Consider the following 27116-nt stretch of genomic DNA (forward strand, 5'->3'; position numbering starts at 1 on the left):
AACCCAGGATCTTTGTTGACTTTGCCCCCAGGCCACTGCCCCACCCTCAGGCTCTGAACTCCTGGGAGAGGTAGGGAGCCAGCCTGAGGCGTGAGTCAAGAGTGTAAAGTACACTGAGCTCCTTGGCAAGCAGGCTCTTCAAGGGGAAGGTGTCACTCGGGGAACACTGAGAAATGTGTCTTTCCCTCAGGCCCTGATAGAAAAGATAACACCCCTTGAGCACAGCCTTTTCTCATCTGTTCTTGCTCTTGGATGCGGAGTGGGGGTTGCTACTCCGGAGCAGCGAACTGGCAGGCGGGGGTGTGCCTGTGAGTGCGCGTGTGCGTGTGTGCGCGCGCTCTCATGGCCTTCCAGCAGCTGGCAGCTGTCCCGGCCCCCACCCCACCCTACCCCACCCCACCCAGCCGCGCCACGCCACGCCGCCCCCGCCCCTCGCTGTCCTGGGTGCGCCTCGGGCCGCTGCGCTCCTGGCCAGCTCCCCCCAGCGCCTGGGAGGCGACCCCCAGTGCGCCTGGGTTCAAAGGCCCCGCGAGGCAGCTCCAGCCCCTCTGGGGGGCGGGGAGGCGACGGGGGTGGTGCAGAAACCAGAAAAGCCCGAGCCACAGCCGGCCAGCTCCGCAAAGGGATGGGCAGCGCGCTCTGAAAGTTTGTGACCGCGGCAGCCAACTCCTGGCTGGAGCTGGAGACGCTGAGAGCGATCGGCCGGCCTCGAACTCCCACAGCTGGAGGGCGAGGCCAGCTGTACCCGGCCCCAGTGCCCTTTCGCGGCCACAAGCGGCCGTCCTCCTGGTCCTGTACTCCGGCGCCTGATCTGGGTTCATGGAGCCGGGGCTGTGGCTCCTTTTCGGGCTCACAGTGACCTCCGCCGCAGGTAAGCGCAAGCGGCTGCGCGCCTTTCCTGGCGCGAGCGCACACAAAAGGACCCAGGGCGGGGGACCCGAGGCGCGCAGAAGATGTGCGTAGCGGGGAGCAAACCCTTGCCTGGGCTCTGCACTCCTGGAGACACCTGGGGGCGGGCTGGGGAGCAGAAGCGGCGCGCAACGACTACCCCCACGGGCTCTGGGGGTTGCAACCCACGCACTGGCTGGAGACCTGCTGCCTGGGCCGACTTGGTCAATTTTTCATGTAATTGGGGACTTTTCAGAAAGTTTGCAAACTATTCAGAGGCTGTGTCAAACGCTTGCAAAGCTTTCAGAAAGTATGCAAAATGCATGCAAGTTTTCAACGGGTGCAAATAGTTTGCAAGCTTTTCACAGAGTGTGCAGATAGCTTGGAAACTTTTCAGAAACTGCGCAGAGCTTTGGAAACTTTGCAGACATTTTGCTTGCTCCACCCCCCTCCTCAGGTGTTTGGGGGTGGCGGGTGTTGAGGGGTCTGCACACTCAGCTCAGGAGCCCCTTAATCTGCCTCCTGCAGGATTGGTGCCTTGCTCCCAGTCTGGGGATGCTGGCAGGCGCGGCGTGTCCCAGGTCACCACTGCAGCCAGATCTGAGGGCGACTGTGAAGAGACTGTGGCTGGCCCTGGTGAGGGGACTGTGGCCCCGACAGCACTGCAGGGTCCAAGCCCTGGAAGTCCTGGGCAGGAGCAGGTGGCCGAGGGGGCCCCTGAGCACCACCGATCCAGGCGCTGCACGTGCTTCACCTACAAGGACAAGGAGTGTGTCTACTATTGCCACCTGGACATCATTTGGATCAACACTCCCGAGTAAGTCAGCCTTTCGTGGTGAGGAACATGGCTCCCGGACCAGGCCCACGTCTGGGCATTTCCAGGAGGACCTCACTCCACCCCAGCCCCGCTCAGTCAGCCCAGAGCCTGCCCTGGCACAGCCTTTAGCTCTTGCTGTGGCCTCCTGCCAGCCCAGGTCTCTTCTGCAGGTCAGGGGTGTGAGCCACAGCCCCTCGAGGGCCTGGCCCAAGAGAAACTCAATCCTGAGTTTGATCCTGTGGAAGCCGGGGCGGGGGCTGCCTCTGAGTGAAGTGAACTGACCAGGGGGATTAGATACCTGAGAAGTCTCCCTGAGTCTCTTTTTTGAGAGAGAGAAAGCCCGGAAAGTTTATCTCATTCCCCAGGTGCTAAGGGGGCTCATACTCACTGTTGACTCCACCAGGATCCAAGGGGTTTAAAATTCCTTGAAAGCATCCTGGTCTCCAGGGAGTCTAAGCGTGGGTTTAGCTGAGCCTGATAGAACCTGTGCAGTCCACTGTGGGTGGAATTCCCCCGGGACGGGCTCCCTTCCTCCCTGCAGGCCCTGCTGGATGCCAAGGCAGGGCCAATTCACATCAACTCATCCATGGGCCTTCCACAGTCTGGCTCCAGTCACCCACTGCCACAGCCACAGAGGGCCTTCCCTTCTCTCCCGCAGTCCTTAGGAACTCTCTTACCCTAGGCCCTAGACAGCACCATCCTGAATTTGTCTTGGGATCTGTCCTGTGGGGAAGTCAGCCTTCTCCTGGGGCCATGTGGAGAGAGTGTGGCTCTGACAGGGGGAGGCTTTGATGACTCCCAGTGTTCAGGGAACCTCTCCCTCTGACACATCATCTTGCAAGCTATACAGAGGGCTTGACCTTGCTTGGGTCACCAACTCTCTGGCATTGGCTTCCCCATCTCTAAGATCTGGGACTTGGATCAGACGCCTCTAAGTTCTGTTCCCTGGGTGTTCATGGGATCTCTTGGGACTCCTGCTTGTACCCTATTAGGGATTTTTAGCTGGGAACTCAGAAACGGTTGTGAATGCAAACCCCTGGAAGTCTGGAAAGGCAACTTTGCCACCGTGTCCCGGGGCCATCTTGATTCGGGTTCCTCACTTTTACCTTTACCCCCAAGCCCCGTAATCTCTGAGCCCTTGGTAGCAGCTTTGATGGGGCTCACTTACCTACTTGTGTCATCGGCACCTCAAAAATGAAGTGCAGAGGAGGGTAGTAAACCCGAGGGGTGGAATGTCTTTCAGACCAGGGGACAAGACCTCTCATCCCATCTGGGATAGGTCTGGAACATCACGCCATCATGCTCGAAGGGCAGGCAGGGTGGCTTCACGTTGAGCCAGCAGGACACTTGCACAGGGTCCCACACTCAGACAGATGCTGGCTTGGCTTAAAGTCCTGCTGTCACTGTCTTGAAATCCTTAATACTTTCTGAACCAAAAGCTGCACATTTGCATTTTCTCCTGGGTCCCACAAATTCTGTAGCTGGTCATGATACCCTGATTTGCTGGCTGGGCTGTGTCCACCTGGAGGATGGGAGGTGCTTCCCTGTTTCTTTCCCTTTGTGGAGAAGATAGAACCCGTGAGTGCTGGGCCGCCATCGATTGCCTCTTATCCTCAGACAGCAATGGGAGTCACCTTTCCTTACAGCCCGTGCACCTTGGCACAGCCTTTCTGATTCTTATCCCGTGTCATTGTGCTGTGATCAAATTCACTTCATAGAATGGAGGGCACTGGGCAGTCACCAGGAACTGAGTTCTTGTCTTGACCAGAATCCCCAGCTGTGAATCTAGAAGGAGGAAGAAGAAAGCTAATGGAATGACAGGCAGGGACCTGGGGTGGTGGGCAGGCGGGAGAGGATTTAGAGACCATCTCGTTCGTTGCTGTTTACCAAGCCCCGGAGCACTGACTGGGGAGGAAGCGATGACCTGAGACATGTCCGAGAGTCTCAACCAACACCCTGTGATCTGTTTAAAATTCTGTCTCATGCACCCTGCCATCTGTTTGAAGTCCTGTCTCATGATTTTGAGTTTGTCCTGAAATGAAGCTGTGGATCTCTGACTTTTTCCAGGACAGCCAACTTGATAACTTCCCCCCTCAAGTGTGATTTACCTCTTCCCCTCCTTCCCGACCCTGGTTCAATTTAAACACGAAGAAAGAAGGATTAAATCTGGTGTTTGGGCGTCCCCTGAGCTACTTGGGAAACAAAAATGACAATAGCCAGACTTGAGCGTTTTGAAATGAGACAGGTGAAATAATTTTTGTGAGGCAGAATTTCCGAATGGCCTCCTTCCCTCCCTTCCTGCCTCCCTCCTTTCTTTCTTACCCTCCAAACTTCCTCCTGCCCTCCCTCCCTCTCCCCCTCCCTTCTTTCCCTCTTTTCTTTCCTTTCCTTCTTTCCTTCCCTTCCTTCCTGAAACTCTGTAGATGTGTAGATAGGTCTGTCTGTCATCTGTGAAATATCTCAGACAAGACTGCAATAAGAGAAAATGGGCTATAGTGACAGGGAACATGAGTGACAGGGAGGAATCTAAAAAAATCACTGAATTGAGCAAAAGAGGCCATGGTAGTGGGTGACACAGTCTTTTCTAGTGGTTCTGTCTTCCCATTAGATCGCAACCCCACCTCTCGTGTGTTCCCCTCTCCTGCTGTCATGTCCTCTTCACTCATGGACTGGCCTCGCTCTCCGAACTTCTTCACTAGGTGTGATTTCTGCCTGTCCCAGCAGCAGCTGTTCTGGGCACTAGAAGGAGCCTTGATTCTTGTGCCTCAGTCAGGGGTCTTGAACTTTGGGTGCTTTTCACCTTTCAGAGTTCTCCCACTGCCCATCCAGCTGTGTGAAGACAGGATCAACACTCCTAGTTGATCTTGGACAGAAATTTCTTGAGTACGGTCATTTTTGCTCCCTTTGAGGATTTGAGATGCTGCAGGAGTCATGTTGGGAGTTACTACCGAGACCTGCTTTGCATCTCCTCGAGGAAAGTTAACTGTCTAGTTCAGGTTCAAGAGACGAGTTGGTCTCTTAAGTCTCTTTTGGAAAGAAGGTCTGAGATTCCTCAGCTGTGCCTTTGGCCCTCCTGCTTTCTTCCCCTCGTTAGTCCTTCCAGACCCGAGATTGGTCGGCCCTTTCTGTCAGCCCCCAGCATGACACAGATGCTCGGGAAATGCTGGTTGATTTATGGCTAAGTCCTGCAACCTGGGAACTCTGGTTCATCTTTGCTGTTGCTGAGCCCCTAAATCTCCAGTGCCTTCTCCCACACAGGAGGCCTCTTTCTCCAGGTGCCTGGCTGCTCTTCAGGGGCCTGCACATCCCTGTAGACGGGCATGGGCAAGAGAATGTTCCTTGGGGATGTTGCCCATAACTTCTGTGATGTCTTCCCAAAAGTCCATGGCCCCAAAGAGGAACCAAATTTATACTTGCCCCGTCAGGGCTGCTGGGATCACAGCTCATCAGTGGGCTAGCATGATTTCCATTAGCCTTTCCTTGGCTGTCCCCAACAGTCCCCAAGCCATCCCAGCACTGCCAACAAAAACAAGGTCCCAAATCAGAGAAAAACATATCCCATCCTATTGTCATGGAAAATTTGCCAAGAATAAGATAGTAAGGGGACAGGTGGTGAACAAGAGGTCTGTGTGCTGATGTCCTTGTACACTGCGGCTGTTCTCTATGAGCAGACTGAAGAAACAGGTAGCTGGGGCCTGTAGGAGACAGAGTTTTCCAGAGAGACAGAACCAACAGGGTGTGTGTGTGCAGATTATGCATATATCAGAAGTGTAGTTGCCAAAGGAAATATTTGGTTGCTCTTGGGGGCCATGGATTTTTATGGAGGATAAGACAGAAGTTATGGGCAATGTCCCTCCAGAAATATATATATGGAGAGAGAGAAAGAGAGATTTTGTGAATTTGGCTTACACGATTGTGGGGGCTACGCAGGACAGAAATCTGCTTGCCAGCAGGCTGAAAATTCCCAAGGAAATTGATGTCAAGGAGGTCTGGAAGCAGAATTCTTTTCTGTCTGGGAACCTGTCTTTTCTGTTTGGGAACCTGTCTTTTCTGTAAAGGCCCTCAGCAGATTGGATGAGGCCCATGCATTTTGGAGGGTCAGCTGCTTTGCCCAAAGTCTACTGATTTAAATGTTAATCACATGTCAGAAATACCTTCAGGGCAACATCTAGGCTGCTGTTTGGCTAAACAACTGGGCACAGTAGCCTAGCAAAGTTGACACCTAAAGTGACCCATAATGGGGATATCAGCTTGAACCACATTTCACGGTGGACCAGCCCCTCAGAGCCTGGCTGAAGACTGAAAACCTGTTTATCCAATGGCTGACTGAGCTGTGAAGCATCCAGCAAAGAGCCCCACTGTGTTCCTCCCAGACCCATGGGCTGAGGGATCCTACACCTGTTCATCCCTCTAAGGACATCTGAGGGAGGCATTGCGATGCTGGATGGTGACTGGAATTTCTAAATCAAAATGTGACACATATGGGCTAGCAAATAGGAATGTAGTTACGAAAAGAACAGGGCAGGATGTTGGGAATCATGACCATGGTGGAAAATTTGGGATTTACAATCCCCACTTGTGGAGAAGACTCTAGAACTCTGGAGTGCTGCCCCTGAGTCCTGGCCATGACTATCTGTGTGGCCTCGAACCAGGAGGTGCCATTGCCTCTCTGTGACCCTCTGGAAGGTGCAGACATCAGCCACTCCAGGACAGTGAGCTGCCGGGTCTCTCCTAATCCCAACAGTCTGATCAGCTCCTGTCAAAATGCCCAGGCCGGCTTCCCAGGCTGCCCTGGAGCAAACCACACTTAACTTAATCCAGCAGGAATGCCATTTGTTTTGAGTTATTTTCTCCCCTAAAGGCATAAAGAGTTAATAATAATAATAATAATAATTAACGAAACAAAAACAAAACATTTAAACTTGTATTTTAATGTATTCTACCACAAAAGGGCAGCATCACAAATTCTGACTTTGCCTTCTATATTCTTCAAGAAAGGCATCTTGGCATGGTCTCAAGAAGAGATATTCTAAATTTTAGAACATCCCGATAGAACGGTTGGATCTGGAAGCCCAACTCCCCGAACATGAGGAGCCAGCTGAGCACCAGAAGGTGATTTTGGGATCCTGATAAAAGTCACCCTGGGCCAAGTGTGGTGGCTCACAACACTTTGGGAGACTGAGGTGGGCAGATCACTTGAAGTCAGGAGTTTGAGACGAGCCTGGCCAACATGGTGAAACCACGTCTGTACTGAAAATACAAAAAATAGCCGGGCATGGTGGTGTGTGCCTGTAATCCCAGCTACTGGGGAGGCTGAAGCAGCAGAATCGCTTGAACCCGGGAGGTGGAGGTTGCAGTGAGCAGAGATCACGCCACTGCACTCCAGCCTGGGTGACAGAGCAAGACTCCACCTCAAACAGAAAAAAGTCACCCTGACCTGTGAGCCACACCTGGCAGTATCATTGTTGGACATGTGGCCATTTGAGGCAGAGGGCCAGTGTTTCTGCCATCATGGTTTTGGAAAGGAGTCATGAACAGTCTGCTGCTAATTCTGATGCCATGCATGGATGGTGAGGATGGCCGACCATGACTGTGACCTCATGTCATCTAACGGGATCGGCATGATAGCCCCATTATTTGGATGCTCTTGTCCCTGTAGTTTACAGGAAGAAGCTGAGCCCAGGAGGCAGAGTCAGTTGCCCAAGGCTGCAGAGCTTGTGAGTAGGGACCTGGGCTGCCAGCCCAGAAGTTTGGCCCTGAAGCCTGCCCTGTAAGCCTCCCCCTGTGTGCACGTTCCCAACACGGGCTTCTTAGGTGACTAATGTGCCTTCTTAGGTGACTCCTGCTTTCCTTCATTCAATATGTTTTCCCTGAGTGCCTCACCTGGCTCAGTACGGAATGGGGCTCTGGGACCCAAGAATGAATAAAAGACATGGTTCCTCATCCGTTACTGATTCAGGGTGGTTTTGTTCTTTTTGAGACAGTGTCTCATTCTGTCGCCCAGGCTGGAGTGCAGTGATGCCATCATAGCTCACTGCATCCTTGAACTCCTGGGCTCAATCGAATCTCCCACCTTAGCCTCCTGAGTAGCTGGAACCACAGGTGCATGTCATCATGCCTGGCTAATTTTGTAATTTTTCTTTTTTTTTTTTTTTTTGTAGAGATCTGGTCTTGTTACATTGTTAGGGCTGGGGTGTTGTTCTTTTTGATAGTGATAATTCATATGTATAATTCTATGTAATCATATATTTGCCCTTTTGCAAGATTATTTTTATTGACATATGTTAAGACATGGGCAAAGCCCAATTCTTGTTCCATCACAAGTCCTAAATTTTATTCTGGAAATGTAGCCTTGGCTTGCATAGAAGCATGTGACTCTTTAGCCTACCAGAGCCATTAGTGGGTTCTCTGCAGGTAAGAGGGGCTGGTTGAGTGTGCACTCCAAGCAAACCAGAAGGTTTGTCCTGATGTCAGAGAAGCTGGGACAGAGGGGGCTGAGTCTGGGGGAGAAGTCAAGGGACCCCCCCAGGCCATGAGCTCCGTTCCTGGTGCAGGATTTTTCTTTTCTTGGCTGCTGCTCTGTGCCTCGTTCTGTCTTCTTGTTTCTTGGTGTGGTTACAGGAGCAGGGCAGACATAGGAGGTGGGGCTGCTCCAATCCATCTCTTCTTTGCAGATCCAGTTTCACACTATGGTTTAGGGACTCCTGGGGTTTAGAAAGAAATGGGGGTGGGGCCCACTCATCCGAATTGTCCTGTGGAGGAGGAACAGATCCATTTGCATGGGTTAAGAGCTCCAACTGTGGGCTCAAATGCCTGGGCTGGAATCTGGACCTGCCACTTAGGAGATGTCACCTCTGAGACCTTCAGTGTCCCCATCTAGAGAGTGGGGGACTAGATAGCACTCTATGAGGAAAGATGTTTTCAGGATGACACAAGAAAGTACACAGAGCTTGGTTAGCACAGTGCCTATAATCTAGTAAACACTCAATGTCTTGAAGACGGTGGCCACAATGATAACAACACAACCTCCAGCCCTGCAGAAGCCCTTCCTGGGCCAGAACCAGTCCTTCTGCCATATCCCATCCTGTGACTGGAGGATGCTGGCTGGTGAGTAGAAAGTCCTTTCTCAAGTGCTGCTGGGGTCCACCTCCTTGGACCGTCTGACTGTGATCTTAGCTCCTGGAGTGCCCCGGAGCAAGCCTGTCCACCCTGTCACCTGCAGGACGGTCTGTTAGCCTCCATTAGCAGAAGGCTTACAGACGCTGGGAAAAGGTGTGCCTGGCTGTCTGCTGTTGCTGATAAGGAGCCTGATAAAGAGTCTGTGGTCAAAGGTTGCTGGGCTGGGCTGAGATTCAGTCCCGCCCTTCCAGCCCCTCCTTTCTGCTTTCTATTGCTTCCCTCTCCCCTTGGTAAATCACTGGAAGTTTTCAGGAATGGGGCATGGTGCTCTTTGCGGCCACCAGTCTGGGGCTGTGTCTGTGAAATAGGAGGTAGGGGTGGTTATTGGGGTGATCAGGGTGTCAGTTCAGGAGAATAGGAGTGATCTGTTGAGTACCTCTTTGTTAAACACCTATGCTGAGAGCTCTGTGAGGCATCTGCGGCTCTCATGTCCTTGGTACGTCCAGTAGAGTAGATATAATGCCTTGTAATTTGCAGCTGAGGACCCCATGGGGCCCCAGTAGCCTCACTTCCGACCTCACCCAACATTGCCCAGGACTGAAGTGAGTGTCACCAACTGGGAGTCACCGGGAAGCAATGGAGGAAATCCCACAGACATCGGTTTAGAAAACATCATTTCATGATGTGCTTTTGAGACGGGCATGTGAAAAAAGAGGGTGTTGGCCAGACTAAAAGGGACCCTGAGCTTGAGGTTCTGACTGATCATGGTTTCAGGAGTTTCTTCCCCTCACATAACCATTTCTATCTCTTCCTTAGAAATTAGCACACTTTGGGGTACCAGTTTTGAGTTGGAGTGGCATATTTCTTAGAACACTGGACAGCAAGATACTTCTTTAAAATTGGAGGGACTTGGGGCTACATTTCGCAGTTTGTTGGAAAGGTCAGTCCTACGAGGACTTTTCTGTTGGGGATACACAGGCAGAAAGCCTGTTTTCTGCCCCAGTCAGCAGGAGGGGTGAGTGGTCTAGGAACAAAAACAGACTTGGTGGAATGCAACTAATCTCCACTTGGGAGACAGGGACTTGAGGCTGGAAGGCAGTTTGATTTGTAGCAAGAAAACTTGGTACAAAGAAGTTGTGACCATGTGTGACCCCAAGGGAGAATCTGGATTTCTGCAAGATGAAAGGGCCATTACAGTGAGGAACTTGGCCTTAAATCTGAAGGCAGATGAAAGGCTCCGATGTGTCTGGTTATGTTTGTTCCCGCAAGAATTTAAAACAAAGGAAGCTGGGAGGCAAACAATGCTGCTGCTTTATAATTCCAGTTCCAAACCTCAGAGGGGGAGCTGTAAAGGGTGACCTTGTCTACGGCACCGCCCCACGTTCCAGTGTATAGGAAGTGGATGGTCTCTGTTTTGCATGAGAAAGTGACCTGGTCTCCTTCGCTGTGGTGCTTCAGTTGAAACAGAGTTCCTCAAAATTGTAAATGCACACACATGTACACACAGACTTTTGTGCACTTTGGAATAGAAATTAATTGCACTTACAAAATAAATGGCAGAGAATGGCTGACTACAGATGGCCACACGTGAATGGTTTGTCTGCGTAGTTTTGGGTGCTTCTGAATCCTGGTTCACCCATCAGTCCTCCCAAGAATAGACAGACAGGATGAGGCATTGGCTCTGTTTCTCATCTGCCCCACCTCAGAGTCTTAGGAGGGCCAAGAGCTTCGGGAGAACTTGGGGACATTCACAGGCTTGGAAGCACTGGCCTCCTCTTCTTTTATGGCCTTCTCAGGGCAGATTTGGGGGGAGCTCTTAATAAACAGTAACTCAGGAACAGAACCATCAGGGAGGCCTGTTCCCCAGCTCAGTAATTTAAAAACCGGAAACAGCTTAATTTCATACCCATTGATGAGAAAGGTGCTGGCAGACATGGCCGATGACATGACTGGCCGCTGGTGGACAGTTTCGCCCCATGGCTTGCGGAGTGTAAAATAGCTCTGCCGAGACCATCCTGGCTAACACAGTGAAACCCCGCCTCTACTAAAAAAAAAAATACAAAAAATTAGCCGGGCATGGTGGTGGGCGCCTATAGTCCCAGCTACTCAGGAGGCTGAGGCAGGAGAATGGCGTGAACCCGGGAGGCGGAGCTTGCAGTGAGCCCAGATCGTGCCTCTGCACTCCAGCCTGGACGACAGAGCGAGACTCCATCTTAAAAAAAAAAAAAAAAAATAGCCCTGCCGAGAGTCAGAAGCAGCTGCATGAGACAGCAGAGGTCCATGTAACTTTTCTGGATTTTTGGAAATCTGATTTCCACGGGTCTCTTGCAGGGCTGGGAATAGACTGGGGCGAGTGAGGCACTCCCTCACGTACAAACTTTCAGGAGGCACCAACAACTCAGTAGGAAAAAACAAGTAAAATGTCATGCACTGTTTTCAGAAAACCAAAATGAGTGCAAAAAATTCATAATCGACCGAATATTATTTTTAATAAAGGCAGGATCCAGCCCTGAGCTTGCTGCACTTACTCACCTGCCTCACCTTAATCTCAGTCCTGGCATCTTGTTTGAGGATAAAGCCTGTGTCTCTAATACAGACTCAGCAGTTTGAGGTAAGTGATAAATCTCTTGGAGCTATTACTGGAAAGGGGTCCCGATCGAGACCCCAAGAGAAGGTTCTTGCACCTCAAGCAAGAAAGAATTCAAGGCAAGTCCATAGAGTAAAGCGAAAGCAAATTTATTAGAGAAGTAAAGAAACAAAAGAATGACTGCCGCATAGAGCAGTGGTGTGGGCTCGTTGACTGAGTATACTTACAGTTATTTTTCGATCATATGCTACACAAGGGGTGGGTTATTCATGAATTTCTGGAACTGAGGGTTCCCCCTTTTAGGCTTTATAGGGTAACTTCCTGATGTTGCCATGGCATTTGTAAACTGTCATGGCACTGGTGGGAGTGACTTTTAGCAGCTAATGCATTATAATTAGCGTATAATGGGCAGTGAGGACAACAGGAGGTCACTTCGGTTGCTATCTTGGTTTTGGTGGATTTTGGCCATCTTTTTTTTTTTTTCCACCTCCTGTTTTATTAGTGGGAGTCTTTGTGACCAATGTCTTGTGGGGACCTCCTGTCTCATCCAGTGACTAAGAATGCCTCACCTTCTGGCAATGCAGCCCAGTAGGTCTCAGCCTCATTTTACCCAGCCCCTATTCAAGATGGAGTTGCTGTGGTTTGGACACCTCTGACAGAGCTACCAAAAGGACATTACGCAAGGACACAGACAATTAGGTTGGGTGGAAGATGAGTGTATCTTTACAGTCATCGTGATGGTGAGCGTAAGTCTTGCTCGTGAAGATTTTTTCCATCCTTAACCTGGTATCTCCTGAAAATTAGCAAGGGTGTCTTCTCTTGCTTTCTTTATTCAAAGGCATGTATGATGGTGTTGGCATTTTTTTAATCCCTCTGCACATACCCCCATCCTTACGAAAATACTTGCTCCCTGTTTTCCCTCTTCTCTTTCCACTGCTGGGAACTATTTTGAGCCCTGTCTGTCTGCAGCTTTGCATAAAGTTATAATGAGGCTGGGCCAGGCAGCCATGGATTTCCCATGCCTACATTCGGCCTGGAATTCAGCAGGGTCACTTGGGGCTGGGGAGAGAAACGCTAGCCTAACTCATTTGATGCATTTGGGTTGTACCAGATGGAGGGAAACCTGCTAATCTGTACGATTCCATAGACGGCTTAATTCCCCACGTTTTGGAGGAGTTTGTTTCTCTAATTTTTTTTTTTTAACCATAAGTCTTGAAAATCCCACACAACAAGAGTTATTTTTCTGTTGTCCTCTTTTCCTTTGACCCCCTGGTGCTTCCTCCAAATATCCTTAAGTGTGCGGGTGCCTGTGTTAGGGGAGGAATAGGTCTATGGTCCAATGAGCTGACGGGATGATAAATTCTGTGACTTTGAGATTCTTTTTAATCTCAGCCTTATGGTAATAGGCCATGGAAGAGTGTAAACAGTTTGGGCTAAAGCTTTCTAAATACAGTTGATGAGATCCTGGGAACCACTTATCTGGGGTGGGGTGGAGCACCACACTTTGAATTTGGTGTTAGTGCTGGGGCAAAGGTCTAAGGCCTTCTCCAGTGATTGTGCTGTTTAAGGATATTCAAGGGATGGTGAGGGCCTTTGGAAATATCTGAGTGGAGTTTGGAGCCAGAGGGACCCTGGAGAGACCCAGCCAACCCTTTTGTTTCTCAGGTCCAGAGGGAAGGTGCCCACCTTTCCTGTGAATGAGTCATCCTTGGGACTAGAAGCCTGGGTCTGCCAACCTAGGAAAGCCTCTGTTTTGCCTCTGCCACCTTACCCATCTGTGCAGCCTAGTTTGTTCACCAAGGTGCTGATGTGGCCTGCAGGAGTTATTGCCAAGACATAATTCTTCCACTTCAAGTAATCTAGAGGCCACAAGTAATCTAGAAGGTTTTCTAGGAAAACCCCTCAAAGACTGGCTGATTAAGGACAAAATAAGTAGAGATCCATTGAGTCAGCCAAGAACGTCGTATGTTTGGGACATTGGGTAGGGCCGTGAAGTGATGGCTGATTTGGATCTTAGTCATTCATTCATTTAACAGGTATTTATTTTTGAGATATTGGGACCTGATTTTGAGCCAGACATGGTGTCAGCTGCCCTGGATGGAGAGGTGAATGGGGCAGACACAACCAGTGGCTTCGGCTGGACAAGATCTTGCTGTTGCTGAGCCAGTGGGTTGTGCCTGGGCCAGACACCATCTCTTAAATGAAACAAAGGAACTGACCCTCATTCTTAGGTCTGATTGGTAGGGGTCAGTGCTTAGTATTCTTTTTGAAAATGTATGTGATACTGTTAAAATTCTCAAACAGCCAAGTCCTGGATAATTCCAAAGAATTTTTTTGAGGGGGAAAAGAGGGAGAGAGAGTGTATTTTTTAAAAAGGCGACAATTAACCCACAGCACATTGCTCACTGCTTTTGATATTTCCAAATATTCTAGAATCATGGGCTCTTTCTGAGGGCTGCAGGAGATAGACTTCCCATCTTGTGGGGTGGTGGGATGAACGGTCTGCCTTGGGTCCTCCCAACTTTAAACCGTGAGAATTTTCTGCAGCAGAAGTAAAGCTATGAGTTGCCGGTTCACTGTTCTGATGTTTAGGAAGCATAAGCTTTGTATAATATTCTTTAGAACCAGAAAGCGCCTGTGTGTGTTCTCTGCTTGTATAATGAGGTCACTGAGGAGCTATGTTTCCTGGCCTATTTTCTTTCCTGGAGGTTGGAAAAGCACCCCATGGGCTGTCTGGCATAAGACCTGGCCCACAGTGGACTTTCATAAGCATTTGATGAGTGGGCAAGGAATAAGTTCAGTAGAGGACAAAACTTCTGAAGTGTTCAAATGAGTGTCCGGGGGTGGGCTCCGAGCCTCCTGGGAAGGAAGGGATCGCGTGCTTGCCTCCACCTGCTGAAGGACAGACAGTGGGCAGTGGGCACACCTAGGGGAAAGGAGGGGCCTAGCCTGCTTCCACCTGTGGAGGGCAGACATTCCACAGTGCGCACACCTGCGGGAAAGGAGTCCCGTCAGCTTACTGTGCTGGGTTTGTCCTGATTCTGAACATGCTTTTTTGTGTGTTGTTGCAGTGAAGAAAATTTTTGCTTGTCCTCAACAGCTGGGGAGACTACAAGCCTTCCTCTTACACCCAAGAGGCCGTGGTTGCCATCTCATGAAAGTGAAGTCCAGGGTCAGCCAGAGTTCACTGGTCACAAGCAACAGAAAGGTAGTCTAGCTGGCAAAGCACAGGAGGAGTTTATTGGAAGGACGCCAAAAAGCTCACAGACTGGAGGCAAGAAGAAACCCTAGGCTCTGAAAGGAGAGGTGCTAGGACAGGATTGGGGGTCTAGGGGTGTACCAAGTGGACAAGGGGGGGCGGGGCCGCTTGGCAAATCATAGCTCCAGAGTATTTTCTGATCTCGAGTTTCCCCTCTCAGGAGTCTCGGGAGAAAGGGAGTCAGATTGGCCCAGTTTAGGTCTCCTGACCAGTCCTCAGGCAGAGGTAGGTAAGGCCCGTCGACTGATTGCCCCCCAGGGACCTCACACAATGGGAGGGGGATAATTCTCCAAAGAGAAGATAGCAGACTGGATCCTAGGAGACAAAAATAACCAATGCTGGCCTCCGGCTGCAGAGAATTCCCTGCTTCTCAGTCCTTGGAGTGCAGGTGCCCCTGTTCCTGGTCCTATCCCTCCCCTTTGTCTCCATGTGTTCGTGCATAGCAGTGTCTGCTGGATGTTCGCTAAAGCAGAGAGTCCCTTCCATGGGCCTTTGAATGGTCAGCCACTTCCCCACGAGAAATTGCATATGTAGGTGTGCTGGAGGGCATTTTGTTTTTTCTAAGGGTATTTGGATTAATCTTCCTATTTCACCCTGTCTTACTCATTAGAACCACGTTCTAACTGGTTCAGATTACGGATGGTAAATAAAGGTGATTGACACTTTTCTCCCTGCCCAGACATTTCTAAGCTTGGGAGAGTTGATGAGGGATGCCTTCTGGGGAATGTAATAAAATCTGAAATCGAGCTGTAGTTAGAAAGCATGCAAGGGTCTAGAAGTTTTCTCCAGGGAATGGCAGGAGGTGGTATCCAATGACTGCCGGTGCCTGGCAGCTGGGGGCTGCCTCCTGACTGTCTGCCAGTGGGAAACAGTTGTTTCTCCTCCTCCTGGCCACAGGACAAGTCACAGAGCCACGCTTTCTGTACAATATGTCCCCTGGGCCAAAAGGCAATATTGCCTCTGCTTTCCCAGTTCAGAAGGAAAAATGTGAACCGAGGAAGTAAATCATCAACTTGACATGTATCCTAAGTGTGACATGAACATGTTCTATTTGTTGGGGAGACACTCAAGTCACCAGCCGGGCTTTTTAAATGAAAGCAACACCTCTATTTAAATGAAACAACACCTCTATTTGTAAAGAGGAAAATAGTATCAGGTACTAATTTTGTTCATGTGTCATCTGACCTGTCTGCCTTCGCTTTATGGAATAAACCACTAGACTAGGAGTTGTAAACTCAGATGCTCCTGAGGGCCAGACACATAAAAAAGATGAGTAAATGGGGCCAGGTATAAAACTACTGAAAATGGTGGGGACTGGGGCAGAATGAAGGGCTTATGCCCAGTCTCTGACATCATTACCTGGCTGCCATGCTGGAATATGAGGTTGGTATTAGCACAACTTCCAATTCTTCAAGAAAAGCTGGAAATTGGGATGTTTATGTGAAATTTCCAGATTTAACAAAAAACACTATGGTTCACGCCTGTAATCCCAGTACTTTGGGAGGCTGAGGGGGACGGATCACGAGATCAAGAGACTGAGACCATCCTGGCCAACATGGTGAAACCCTGTTTCTACTAAAAATACAAAAAAATTAGCTGGGTGTGGTGGTATGTGCCTGTAGTCCCAACTGCTTGGGAGGCTGAGGCATGAGAATTGCTTAAACCCAGGAGGCGGAGGTTGCAGTGAGCCAAGATTGCGCCAGTGCACTCCAGCCTGGCGACAGAGTGAAACTCTGTCTCAAAACAAAACCAAAAACAAAACACTGTTGACTGTAAAAAGCTGACAAAAATGCCAATTTGCTAACCTCAGTACTGGATTAAAAGTGTATGTGTGCAGGGCCCAGCCCCTTGTCTGTCTTTTCATAAGTTTCACCCGGAGTCTAGTCCAGCCACCTGCATGTTGAAAAGCAGTTGGCAAATATTTGTTGAATGATATTCAGTTGTGGTGGGTGGAATAAAAACTGGGTTTTCAATAGGGAATGACAGTTTGATAAGCTTTCCTAAGAATTTAGAATCTGGTCAGTGGGAATACCTGTGTCTCTTCTTTCAAAGTTTCAGATATACAGGCCAGGTTCCTGATCAGAAGGATGGAGAGTGTTAATTCATTTAAGAAAAGGCAACACGGAACTTAAAAACAGAATCTTTAAAACAAAAGTCAGCTTTCCTTATTTAGAAACTTCTTGTAGAGAGAAATCAAGCATTTTCAGTGTGGTGTTGCAGATGAAGAATGGATATGGGAGATTTGGGAATTTAATATTTAATAACACTTAGACATGATGTTTGGAAAAATGTGACAAATAAGAAACATTTGATAAATAAGACTCCGATGTCACCAATCAAATAATGAATGTTCTGAATACCTAAGTTGAGTGATAATTTATTAGATGAACACACACAACACCAGAGATTGCATATGTAGGTGTGCTGGAGGGTATTTTGTTTTTTCTAAGGGTATTTGGATTAATCTTCTCACCTGCTTTTCTTTTGCATGGAGCTCTGTGTTATAACTGAGACATGAACAGATGGAAGAGCTGCCTACTTGTATAAAGGATTGTATTGTGAAAACTCCATTGTATGATAGAGCAGTAGGCCCCAACCACTGGGCAGGGCATGCTGGTCCAAGGTTCTCGGCCAATTTCATTTCACGTTCATGGTCCACTGTTAGGTCTTTCCTGTTCACTATTCAGTAAACAGCCAGTGACGAAGCCGTACAAAAATGAAATATAAAGGCTCATGAGATATGAGTACATTATCACAACTGAAATAGAAGCCCTCATGAGCTGGTAATCTGGTGTCAGACCTCGGTAAGAAGGTGGTGTCGAATGAGCTGACCTGTGGCCTTGGGTTCCTTATTACCCTTTTTTATTGCTAAGTCAAACATCTCAAATGCCAGGCTTAGTAGATGGAACTTTTCTGATACAACTCACTTGACCTCCCAGACCAGATAAATAACAATAGTAGCTACTGTTCACTGACGGCACTTTGCTAAGTATTTTCCATGCAGTGTCTCCTTTACTTTGTCCAACCACCCTTTTGTCGACCAGGAAGTTGTTGAGAGGGTGAAGTGATCATCATGTAACATAAGAACAGTATTACCAGGTCATGTGTCTCTGTGTGTACCTTGCACATACCTGTACCTACTGGCCTTTTTTCCTCTACCTGTTTTCATAGTCCAACAGCATATAACTCCTGCAGGCAGGGACACATAGGGGTACGCCTTTCTGTGTCCCTATGACACTTACATGGATACTACGCATATAGTGGATGCTTAAAAACATTGGAGATTCTTTCAGTGATTTTTGTGGTTATTGAACTCTTTAGGGTGAAAAGAATCCAGTCTTGCCAGACTAGAATGATCTCACCATGAGCTATCAGTTCGCAATCAATAATCTGTCCGCCTGGCCTTGTGTGAGGCCCATGGTGGGTAAAAAAGAAGTAAAAGACCTGCCCTCTCTTTTGAGGATCCAGTAATCTGCCTTTAGACTTGGGTAAGAAACACTGCAACTCTGGGCCCTGTGGGTTGGAGGACTGCCTCTGACACCGCTCTGGTCATACCCCCCACCCCACTGCAAGAGTCTGGGACTGAAAGCCAATTGCACCCTCTTCAAGACCATGTTCCAGGTATTCAGGGGCTGGAATTCCCTACTCACGCATCCCCCAAGACCACTTCAGGGCCTGCACAGGTATCCTTCAGGGCCTGACACTTGGGGATGAGCAGGGCTCCGGGTACATATCCGCAGGCCTGCAGGTGCCACAGGTCAGCTCATTCGACACCACCTTCTTACCGAGGTCTGACACCAGATTACCAGCTCATGAGGGCTTCTATTTCAGTTGTGATAATGTACTCATATCTCATGAGCCTTTATATTTCATTTTTGTACGGCTTCGTCACTGGCTGTTTACTGAATAGTGAACAGGAAAGACCTGACAGTGGACCATGAACGTGAAATGAAATTGGCCGAGAACCTTGGACCAGCATGCCCTGCCCAGTGGTTGGGGCCTACTGCTCTATCATACAATGGAGTTTTCACAATACAATCCTTTATACAAGTAGGCAGCTCTTCCATCTGTTCATGTCTCAGTTATAACACAGAGCTCCATGCAAAAGAAAAGCAGGTGAGAAGATTAATCCAAATACCCAAATTCCCTTACAGGGAAGCAGCCTGGGGCATCCACCGGGAGTGCTTGAAGCCAGCGCTGGTGTGGGATGGAGCAGGATGGCAGAGAAGGTGCTAGGTCTCCACCACATTCCCATACGGATTGGCCAGGAGCCCAGGATTCTAAATTAAAGGCTGGACCTGTAAGGTGTTTGGAAGCCACATTTGTCCAGATACAGGAGATAACACTTTTTCGTTTAAGGGCTTATCAGATCGATTGAAACCTTTAAATGATTAGCCCTGTGAGAGGTGGGCCTCCATTGTGAACTCTTGTTCCAGACTCTACAATGTCAGGGGCAGGCCCTGCTGGGCCATCAGCTTCCCTCACCTCCGCACAGGTCAGCCAGCAGGGCACACCTGGGAGGCCCAGGCCTTGGTGGAGGGGTTTGTGTGCCTCAAGGCTGTGGGGGAGGGGAGGGGCCCTGCCTCTCTAAACATTCTCTGAAACTGCCAGGTTTCATTTGCATATCAGCACTTTGCTGTGCTTGGCGGCTGGAGAAGTGCTAAGCCTGTCTTTATTAACAAATACCACGTTGCCTTGTTTCCTTACTTAAAACACTTTAGAGTGTTTTTGCTCAAGTTGAGTGGCTCTACATGTGTAAATGCTTAATCAGCTGACAGCAATTTCAAAATTGCAGGTCTCACTGTTGATGGAGAAATGGGAGCCTTGTTATTCCTTGTGTGTAATTTTCACCAAGAAATGGGGGGCTGGATTTAATGTCAACACTTAGAGATTCAATGTGGCCCTATTACTGGAAAAATACACCTATAGCCAAACCCTGCCTCAAAACAATATCTACATTGTCTTGCTGCACCCCTTACCCCCATTTCCCATTCCTGAGAAAAAACGGGCTCAGTAGAGGGCTGGATCCTGCCCTCTGTCTCCGTTTCCTGAGCGCAGACGGCTCATCAGTGGAGCCTGTCTCTGCCTGGAGGGAACCCATCACCTCTGTTTCTCGAGGAACTTGGGTGGGAAGGAGTTAGGGGCAGAACAAGAGTTGGAAAACAGGGCGGGGTCAGTTTTAGGCTCTTGTGTCCAACCTAGCAAGGAGACGGTAGCAGGGAATTCCCTCTAAGCATTAGGTCACTGTGAGGCACCCTTGCCCAGTTTGCCCTCACTGCCTCAAAAAGGCTTTATGGTGTGTGATTCAAATGAAAAGAAATTCAATTTGATTTTATTTTGAAAATGCAGAGTGGGGCTGGGTGCAGTGGCTAACACCTGTAATCCAGCACTTTGGGAGGCTGAGGTGGGCAGATCACAAGGTCAGGAGATGCAGACCATCCTGGCTAACACGGTGGGACCCCATCTCTATTAAAAATACAAATAATAACAATAATAATTAGCTCGACATGGTGGCATGTGTCTGTAGTCCCAGCTACTCGGGAGGCTAAGGCAGGAGAATTGCTTGAATCAGGGAGGCGGAGGTTGCAGTGAGCCGAGATCTGTGCCACTGCACTCCAGTCTGGGCGACAAGAGCAAGACTCCGTCTCAAAAAAAAAAAAAAGAAAAAAAAGAAAATGCAGAGGGGATGTCAGGACTCGCTTTGAAGTGGATAATTGGTACTACAAAGTGGGGTTCATGGAAACCAAGGTGGTTAATTTTTGGGGACTAGTGAGAAAACCAAGATTTATTGGAAAAGTGGATTTGGCCAATGTTTCTTCTAGCTATTAGTAATTTGTCCCTCAAATCATGCTAGTAAGTTAAGAATCTGCTTTTAACTTCTTCCCACTGAACTGCCTGGCAGGCGCCCCCTTCTTCTCTGGGGAGTGATTTGGATGTGCACACTCATTAGAACCAGGTTTCATGGGTTTTGCTCTGAACCACGCCATTACACTCCGCCTGCCAACACCAACCATAAATGAAATTGGTAAACAGTTTCAAGCCTTCTTCATAACGTGGCTCTTCTGAGGCTGGCTTCACCCTCAGCTGCATGGCTGGGCCCTCGCTCACCTCTCTGAGGGCATGGAGTATTCTTTCTGATGAGGAAGCAACTTTCAGAGGCCAGGATGCATCTCTAATGACTGTAATTGCATTTGCCGTCTTCTCATTAGCACAAACTGCAAGGCCTGCTGTGCACACGGAAGAAACTCAGTTCAAGGCCCAGTTCTGGCCTCAGGCTGCGGGGTAGGCAGGTGGTCTGATCAGGGCAAAAACCCGGACCAGCACGTAGGTTGCCCCACATGCCCTTGGCATAGGAAGAAAAGCCTCTGGAAAGGGTGCTATGGTTGTTTTTAATTATTTCTCGGCTTTCCATGAAGTGAGGTGGAGGCCCAGATGGTACTTCCAGAGCCGAGGAGCAGAACCTGGCCCGGAGGAGTTAGGCCAGCCATAGTTTGGTCTTGAAGAGAATGAAAGCCCGCCCATGTTCACAGAGCGCTGAGCCCTGGGGCATTCAGGCCACACCTGCAGCCCGTGCCTTGGGTGAGGCTAAGGGCCTCACGAGTGCAAGCACACATGCCCAGACGCCTGCTGGGCTCTGAAAGGGCTGGCTGCTGCCCAGCTACCCAGACCCTCCATGTCCTTCCATGCCCTCAGCCCCAACTCTCTTCCTGGGGGTTGCGGAGGGCAGGGAGTGCACAGTTCACTCCAGAACCTTCCTAAGACCCAGAGCTGTAGCAGGGAGGGTGTGAACACCAGTTTCTGAGACCTTTTCAGCCAGGCAGCAGTTCTCGCTCCACACCCTTGGGGGCCCCTGAGCAGGGAGGCCTGCGTGTGCTTACCTAACATTACCCTGTGCTTTGCAGACAGACCGTGCCCTATGGACTGTCCAACTACAGAGGAAGCTTCCGGGGCAAGAGGTCTGCGGGGCTGCTTCCAGGGAACCTGCAGCTCTCACATCGCCCACACTCGCGCTGCGCTTGTGTGGGGAGGTATGACAAGGCCTGCCTGCACTTTTGCACCCAAACTTTGGACGTCAGCAGGTATGACCCTCCTCCAGTTTCACTCATTTGCAGATAGGCATCAACCCTTGGCAGGGCCAGGCCAGGGGCTTCTCAAAGGAGGGTGTAGGATGGTTCAGTCATATCCTGACCCACTGTCATCTTGTGGGCCAGAGAAAGGAGGTGCTGAGCCCAGAAAAGACCCAGCTCCTCAGCATCAGGAGGGCAGGAGATGCAGCGTGCCCACCTGCTTGCTGCCTTTTGGAAAGAGGCTTCACAGTGGCCATGGCTGCATCTGGTTTCCAGACATGTTTTTCTGGCCTGTACAGCACTTTGTGAAAATCCGAGTAAGTTGCCAACACTTAAAAGATTGAAGAATTAACCGCTGCCAAATGCATGTTTTTAGCCTTCTCGAAAATAGCCCATAAGAGTGCAAAAGGCTTGTTGGGGAAAACAAAAACAAAACCAAAAACAAAAACCCAGCACGTAGGACCATCTGGTCTCAGAGACTCCCTCCTCTTTGGCCACTCTCAGCTGGAACTGAGTGGGGGCATCTCATGTTTCAGTAGGACGTGCAATATCCATTTACCTGTGTTACTAATTTATCTTACTTTGTAGCCCCTGGAGGCCCCCAAGTTTGAGACCCTGTGGTCTGTCCTGGTTGCTTTACGGAATCTTGTAGATCACGTTGAATGGGACCAACAGGCAGACTCCATGTTTGACCCAGGGGCTTTGAGCTGTTATTCACTTAACAGGTATTCCTGTTAATGCTCCTTACTCCTCTTTTTCTTAACTTTGGGCCAAGATTCATGAACCCAGTCAGGCAGATCAGCCCTTTCAAAACCCTTCCTGGAGCAGGTGTAGGTGAGCTGCCCTGATGCACACAAAAGAGACGTAGGCAGGGGTGAGCTCCCAACACCCCAACAAGGCAGACAGTAGCGCTCAAGACCCCACGATCTGCCATCTGCGAAACCCAGTGTGAACTGCATGGTTTTCCCTCCTTCCGGAATTTTAAACATCCGAAGAATAACTGAGTGGTGAGCATATTCTGTACTTCGGTAGAAATCCACCCACCGAGCGCTTAGCCTTCAGAAACTGTGCCTGAGACGCAGTCCTTGGGGAATGCACTAATGTGCTCATTGGTGGGGAAGAGGAAGTCATAATTTGACACCAAAAAAACCAGCCACAGGGAAAGGCAGGTTGATTCATTAAAACCAGCTCTCTCCCCACAGTCATTCAAGGACGGCAGAAAAAACAGACAAAGAAGAGGAAGGGAAGGTGAGAGGTGCCAACAGAGGCCTGTGTCAAAGGAGGTGAAGATGCGATGTGTCATTCCTTCGGGGGTTGGGTGGAGGGTGTTTTGAGGGGGTGGCATCTGGTCTGGTCCAGTGGGAACCCCAGATCTCATGGGATGCTACACCCACAGGCAGTGGTGCCTTTGGTGGACCGTTTCTGGGGACAGAGCAGGCTGAAGCTGTGGACAGCTGCTGTCACTTGCCTGGCCCTGGCCACCCTGCTCTGTGTCCTGGGAGCCAGCCCTTGCATCCCTTATAGCTCTGGGCAGTGATGTCCTCCCTGGATTTCACTGGCCTGGACAAAGCTAGCCAACCACCACTCTCAGAGGCCCCACAGGCTGCCCTGCCTAGGCCCACGCTTCGCCTCTGCTTCCTTAGCAACATGTGGTCTTTCTCCTCAAAAAAATCATTTCTTCTTTTCAGCAGCTGATTCCCGGCTGAGGTGAATTACAGCAGCTTGACAGCAGGGTCCCTTGGTTCTCCAGTTCATTTTATTATTTTTTTAACCCACTTGTCTCTTTTGTATGAGAGATCCCGACGGTTTCCTGTAGTCAAACTGGGCTTATTTGTCATTCTATCCATCAGAATTCGTTATTAATGACTCAGCAGCACATCTGCAACGGGATGGTAATTTGTGTTCATAATAATAGCCTGGAGGTGGCTTGGGTTTCTACAGAGACTGATCAAGGGAAGATGAAACCATGCTCAGTATACAGGAGGCTTTCCAAATTGGTGGCAGATCGCTTCTAGTCTAGTCCAGAGAGGGATCTGTCAGCATCCATAATAAAAATGGAGCGGGAGGAGGAGGGCCGAGGCAGAAGAGACAGAGCCCGGGAGAGCATGAGTCAGACCCAGATGGTCCCACTTTGCCTCTTCATTCTTTTTCCTCTTTTTCTCTTCCTCACCCCAAACCAAAGCTCCTCTCAGTGAGGGCGGGATGTAATTAAACCCATCCATCCATTGTATCATTTATTCATTCATTTATGCATTCGTTCAGCAAAGATTTGTTGGGCACCTGCTGTGGGCTGGGCACGGTTCTCGATGTTGGGGACACAGCAGGAACAAGGCATAGGATCTCTTTTATGGAGCTTAACTAGTGGGGGATGCAGACAGCAAACATGTACAATATAAAGTGAGATTGCAAAGAATAACAGAAAGACATGGCAGGGGTAGGAAGCGTGGGGTGGTTGCAGTTTGAGATTGGGTTGATGCAGCCTCGTCTTTCTGACCAGGTGACCTGAAGGAAGGCTGGGAGAAGCCATAGGGATGAGTGAGGGAAAGGAATTTCAGGCAGGGGAACCAGTGAGTGCAAAGGCCCCAGAGCGTGCTCAGGGGACAGCCAGAAGGGAGCCCTATACAGGAGAAGCACACAGATCCTTTAGCTGTTGTGGTGATTATTACTGTTCTGTGTCACATGTTCAAAAGATACGATTGGTGGTGCAGGTGTCCCAGCAGGGCCTGGAAAAGTGGTTCTTTCAGGTCTCTATGACTCACGTAAAGCTCTAGTAAAAAGCTTTACTTGGGAAGAAAAAGTTTCTTATTAAGCCAATGTTCTTGCTTTCTTGCAAGATTCAAGTTAGTAATTCCCAGATTTGCATTCTGAGTGGAAGCTGCCACCATCCTTAGCTTGTGATAATCAAAGATGGAACCAGGCTGCAGGAGGGCTCCTAGCAGCCTTGTCTGCTGGTGGTGTTCTTTTCACACTTTTCCAGTCTGGTAATAGGCTCGGATATTGCTGAGAAGCACTGGGAAGAGGGTACGTACAGTTCCAATCAGGGAACAGGCTGGAGAGACAGTAGGAAGACGTTCCCTTTTTCAGCTTCACAGAGCTACAGAGCTATGCTTTCATAACATATCTTTCTTTTTTTTCTTTTGCCCCCTTTCCCCAAGATAGGTTGAAGTCAAGGACAGACAAAGCAAGCAGGCTTTAGACCTCCAGCATCCAAAGCTCGTGCCCGGCAGTGGACTCACCCTTGGTCCATCTACCTGCCCCCGCTGCCTCTTTCAGGAAGGAGCCCCTTAGGAGGACAGGCCTGAAGCATCCTGGTCTTGGGAGGCTTCTGTCATTTCTCACACACAGTTCAGATTTCCACCTCTTTATGGACAAGGAGTGAATTTGCCTGGGGCAGAACACCCACCCAAAGAGTCCCCACTTAACAATACCCCCCACTGCAAGAATGCCCAAATCCAAATGACCCCAGTTTTCCTAATGGGTAAAATGATCCCAGATGTGCCCCAGAGCATGATGCCTGCAGCTCCGGTTTCATGCAGGAAATTGTTTTTGGAGAGGTTTGGCAAGTTGGAAAGCCACTTACTGGCTTTTGACATGACTTCTCTTGGAGAATAAGTGGACTCCAAGCTAACTCTTTGCAAATGTAAACACGTGTCCATCTTGTAATAAATGCAAAATGCCCATGCAGCAGAAGCATGCGACTTTCATATCCTTGCCTAGAATAGGCTGCATGGTGTATGTCAGTGAGCGCCACAAGGCCTCGGCTTTAGACACAGATCATAGCTCTACGGGAGTTTATGAATTTGAAGCTTATGGGATTTTGTCAGAGAAATTTTCAGCTGTGCTTGATACCCACCAAAAGAATGTATCTCAAAAGAATGAAGGAAGAAGAAAAAAGGATCCTTGATGTTTGTGACAAGAAAAGGAGAAAGTATCTGCAATATGGAGCTTGTTCCTGTTCAGTGACTGACCCTCTGTATTCTGTATAGACACCAGGATGCTACACAATGGAGTTCCCAGGCCTTGTTTGCAGGAAGCCGACTATAAAGACAGCCCCAGCTCAAGGCTGTTAGGTTGAATATTTGCTTTCATGAATAAATGTGGATCTTTGGGGAATGGCTTCAAAATAAGTCATGAACACAAATTCTTTGTAAATTATGTAAATTCCTGTTTATCTATATAAATTGGCAACAACTGGGAATTGTACCGCCTGACAGTTCAAAATCTCTTTCAGCTGCTCTCTTCCCGCCGAGCTGAGCTTACCATGAGTGTGGAAATGTGGCCCTGCCATGTAAAGTCGCCTGTGCAGGGGAGAGGCCACCCATCTCCCCACCCGGCCGCAGAGAGATAAGAAATGGCATTTGAGTTGGGTGTTCAGGGCCCTGTATGGAGACATTTAAGATGGTGTATGACACAGCATTGGCCTTGACCAAATGTTAAATTCTCTATGCATATTTCATAAGTTATTACAGGTATAAAAGTGATGACCTATCTTGAGGAAATGAAAGTGGCTGATTTGCTGGTAGAATTTTGTACAGTTTAGAGAAGCGATTATTTATTGTGAAACTGTTATCTACTCCAACTCTTTTATGTGGATCTGTTCAAAGTAGTCACTGTATATACGAATAGATAGGTAGGTATTTTAAATTGCATTCTGAATCCAAACTCATATTCCTTAGAGCTTGAATTACATTTTTAAAATGCATATGTGCTGTTTGGCACCATGGCAAGATGGTATCAGAGAGAAACCCATTCATTGCTCAAACACTCAGAAAGTACTGCCAAAAGCCTAATAAAAAATCTAAGGTTTGCTCTGATTTGTGGGTTTTTTTCCTCACTGTCTTTATGTGCGTGGTTACGCGTCGACTTTTCATGGACCTCTGGAGAGGACAGGAAGAAGTTGTGGTTTGGGAAGTGGAATCCATCTAAAGTCAGTTATGGAGCTAGATGAGGGGCTGCCTGAATATTAAGGAAGAAGTGGGGTTTGGGGACCGTTCCAAGAAGACAAAACATTCACAGCAGTCAGGAAGAGAGAGACCTGGGGAGAGTGCTGGTTCTTCCTCCAGACCATTGTGCCTTCCTAGCAATGGGGAGGCTTCCTTGTGGCCCTGCCAGAGATGGCTGTGCAGCCCAGGATTCTAGAGAGAGGGCACTGCTGGGGGGCTCAGGATTCTAGGGGAAGAACCGCAGGGCAGCTCAGGGTTCTAGGAAGAGGGTACTGCAAGGAAGCTGGATTCCAGGAGAGGGCACTGCTGGGGGGCTCAGGATTCTAGGGAGAGGGTGTGGCTGATGAGTTCTTGATAACCAGAGGCAGCAGTGATCACACCTGCAAGTTTTTAAAGCTTGTAAGACATCTCTGGGGATTGGGGATGTTCCGAAGGA

At 49.1% G+C, this 27116-nt stretch overlaps 1 protein-coding gene across 3 annotated transcripts; it reads left to right on the forward strand.

Annotated features, from left to right (window-relative positions):
• Positions 1 to 433: 433 nt before the first annotated feature.
• EDN3 (endothelin 3) lies at positions 434 to 26551 on the forward strand. Of its 3 annotated transcripts, none has more exons than XM_033186933.1 (5): positions 434 to 871; positions 1417 to 1705; positions 21573 to 21749; positions 22940 to 23020; positions 24897 to 26551. In XM_033186933.1, exons 1-5 carry the CDS (start codon positions 820 to 822, stop codon positions 24931 to 24933), a joined length of 636 nt encoding a protein of 211 aa, XP_033042824.1. In that variant the 5' UTR covers positions 434 to 819; the 3' UTR covers positions 24934 to 26551. The 3 variants fall into 3 exon arrangements, with proteins under 3 accessions (XP_033042824.1, XP_033042827.1, XP_033042825.1); XM_033186936.1 differs by having other exon boundaries at positions 22940 to 22985; XM_033186934.1 differs by lacking the exon at positions 22940 to 23020.
• Positions 26552 to 27116: the final 565 nt, after the last annotated feature.

Source organism: Trachypithecus francoisi, unplaced genomic scaffold (assembly GCF_009764315.1).
Source record: "Trachypithecus francoisi isolate TF-2019V2 unplaced genomic scaffold, Tfra_2.0 Lachesis_group21, whole genome shotgun sequence".
Taxonomy (NCBI): domain Eukaryota; kingdom Metazoa; phylum Chordata; class Mammalia; order Primates; family Cercopithecidae; genus Trachypithecus; species Trachypithecus francoisi.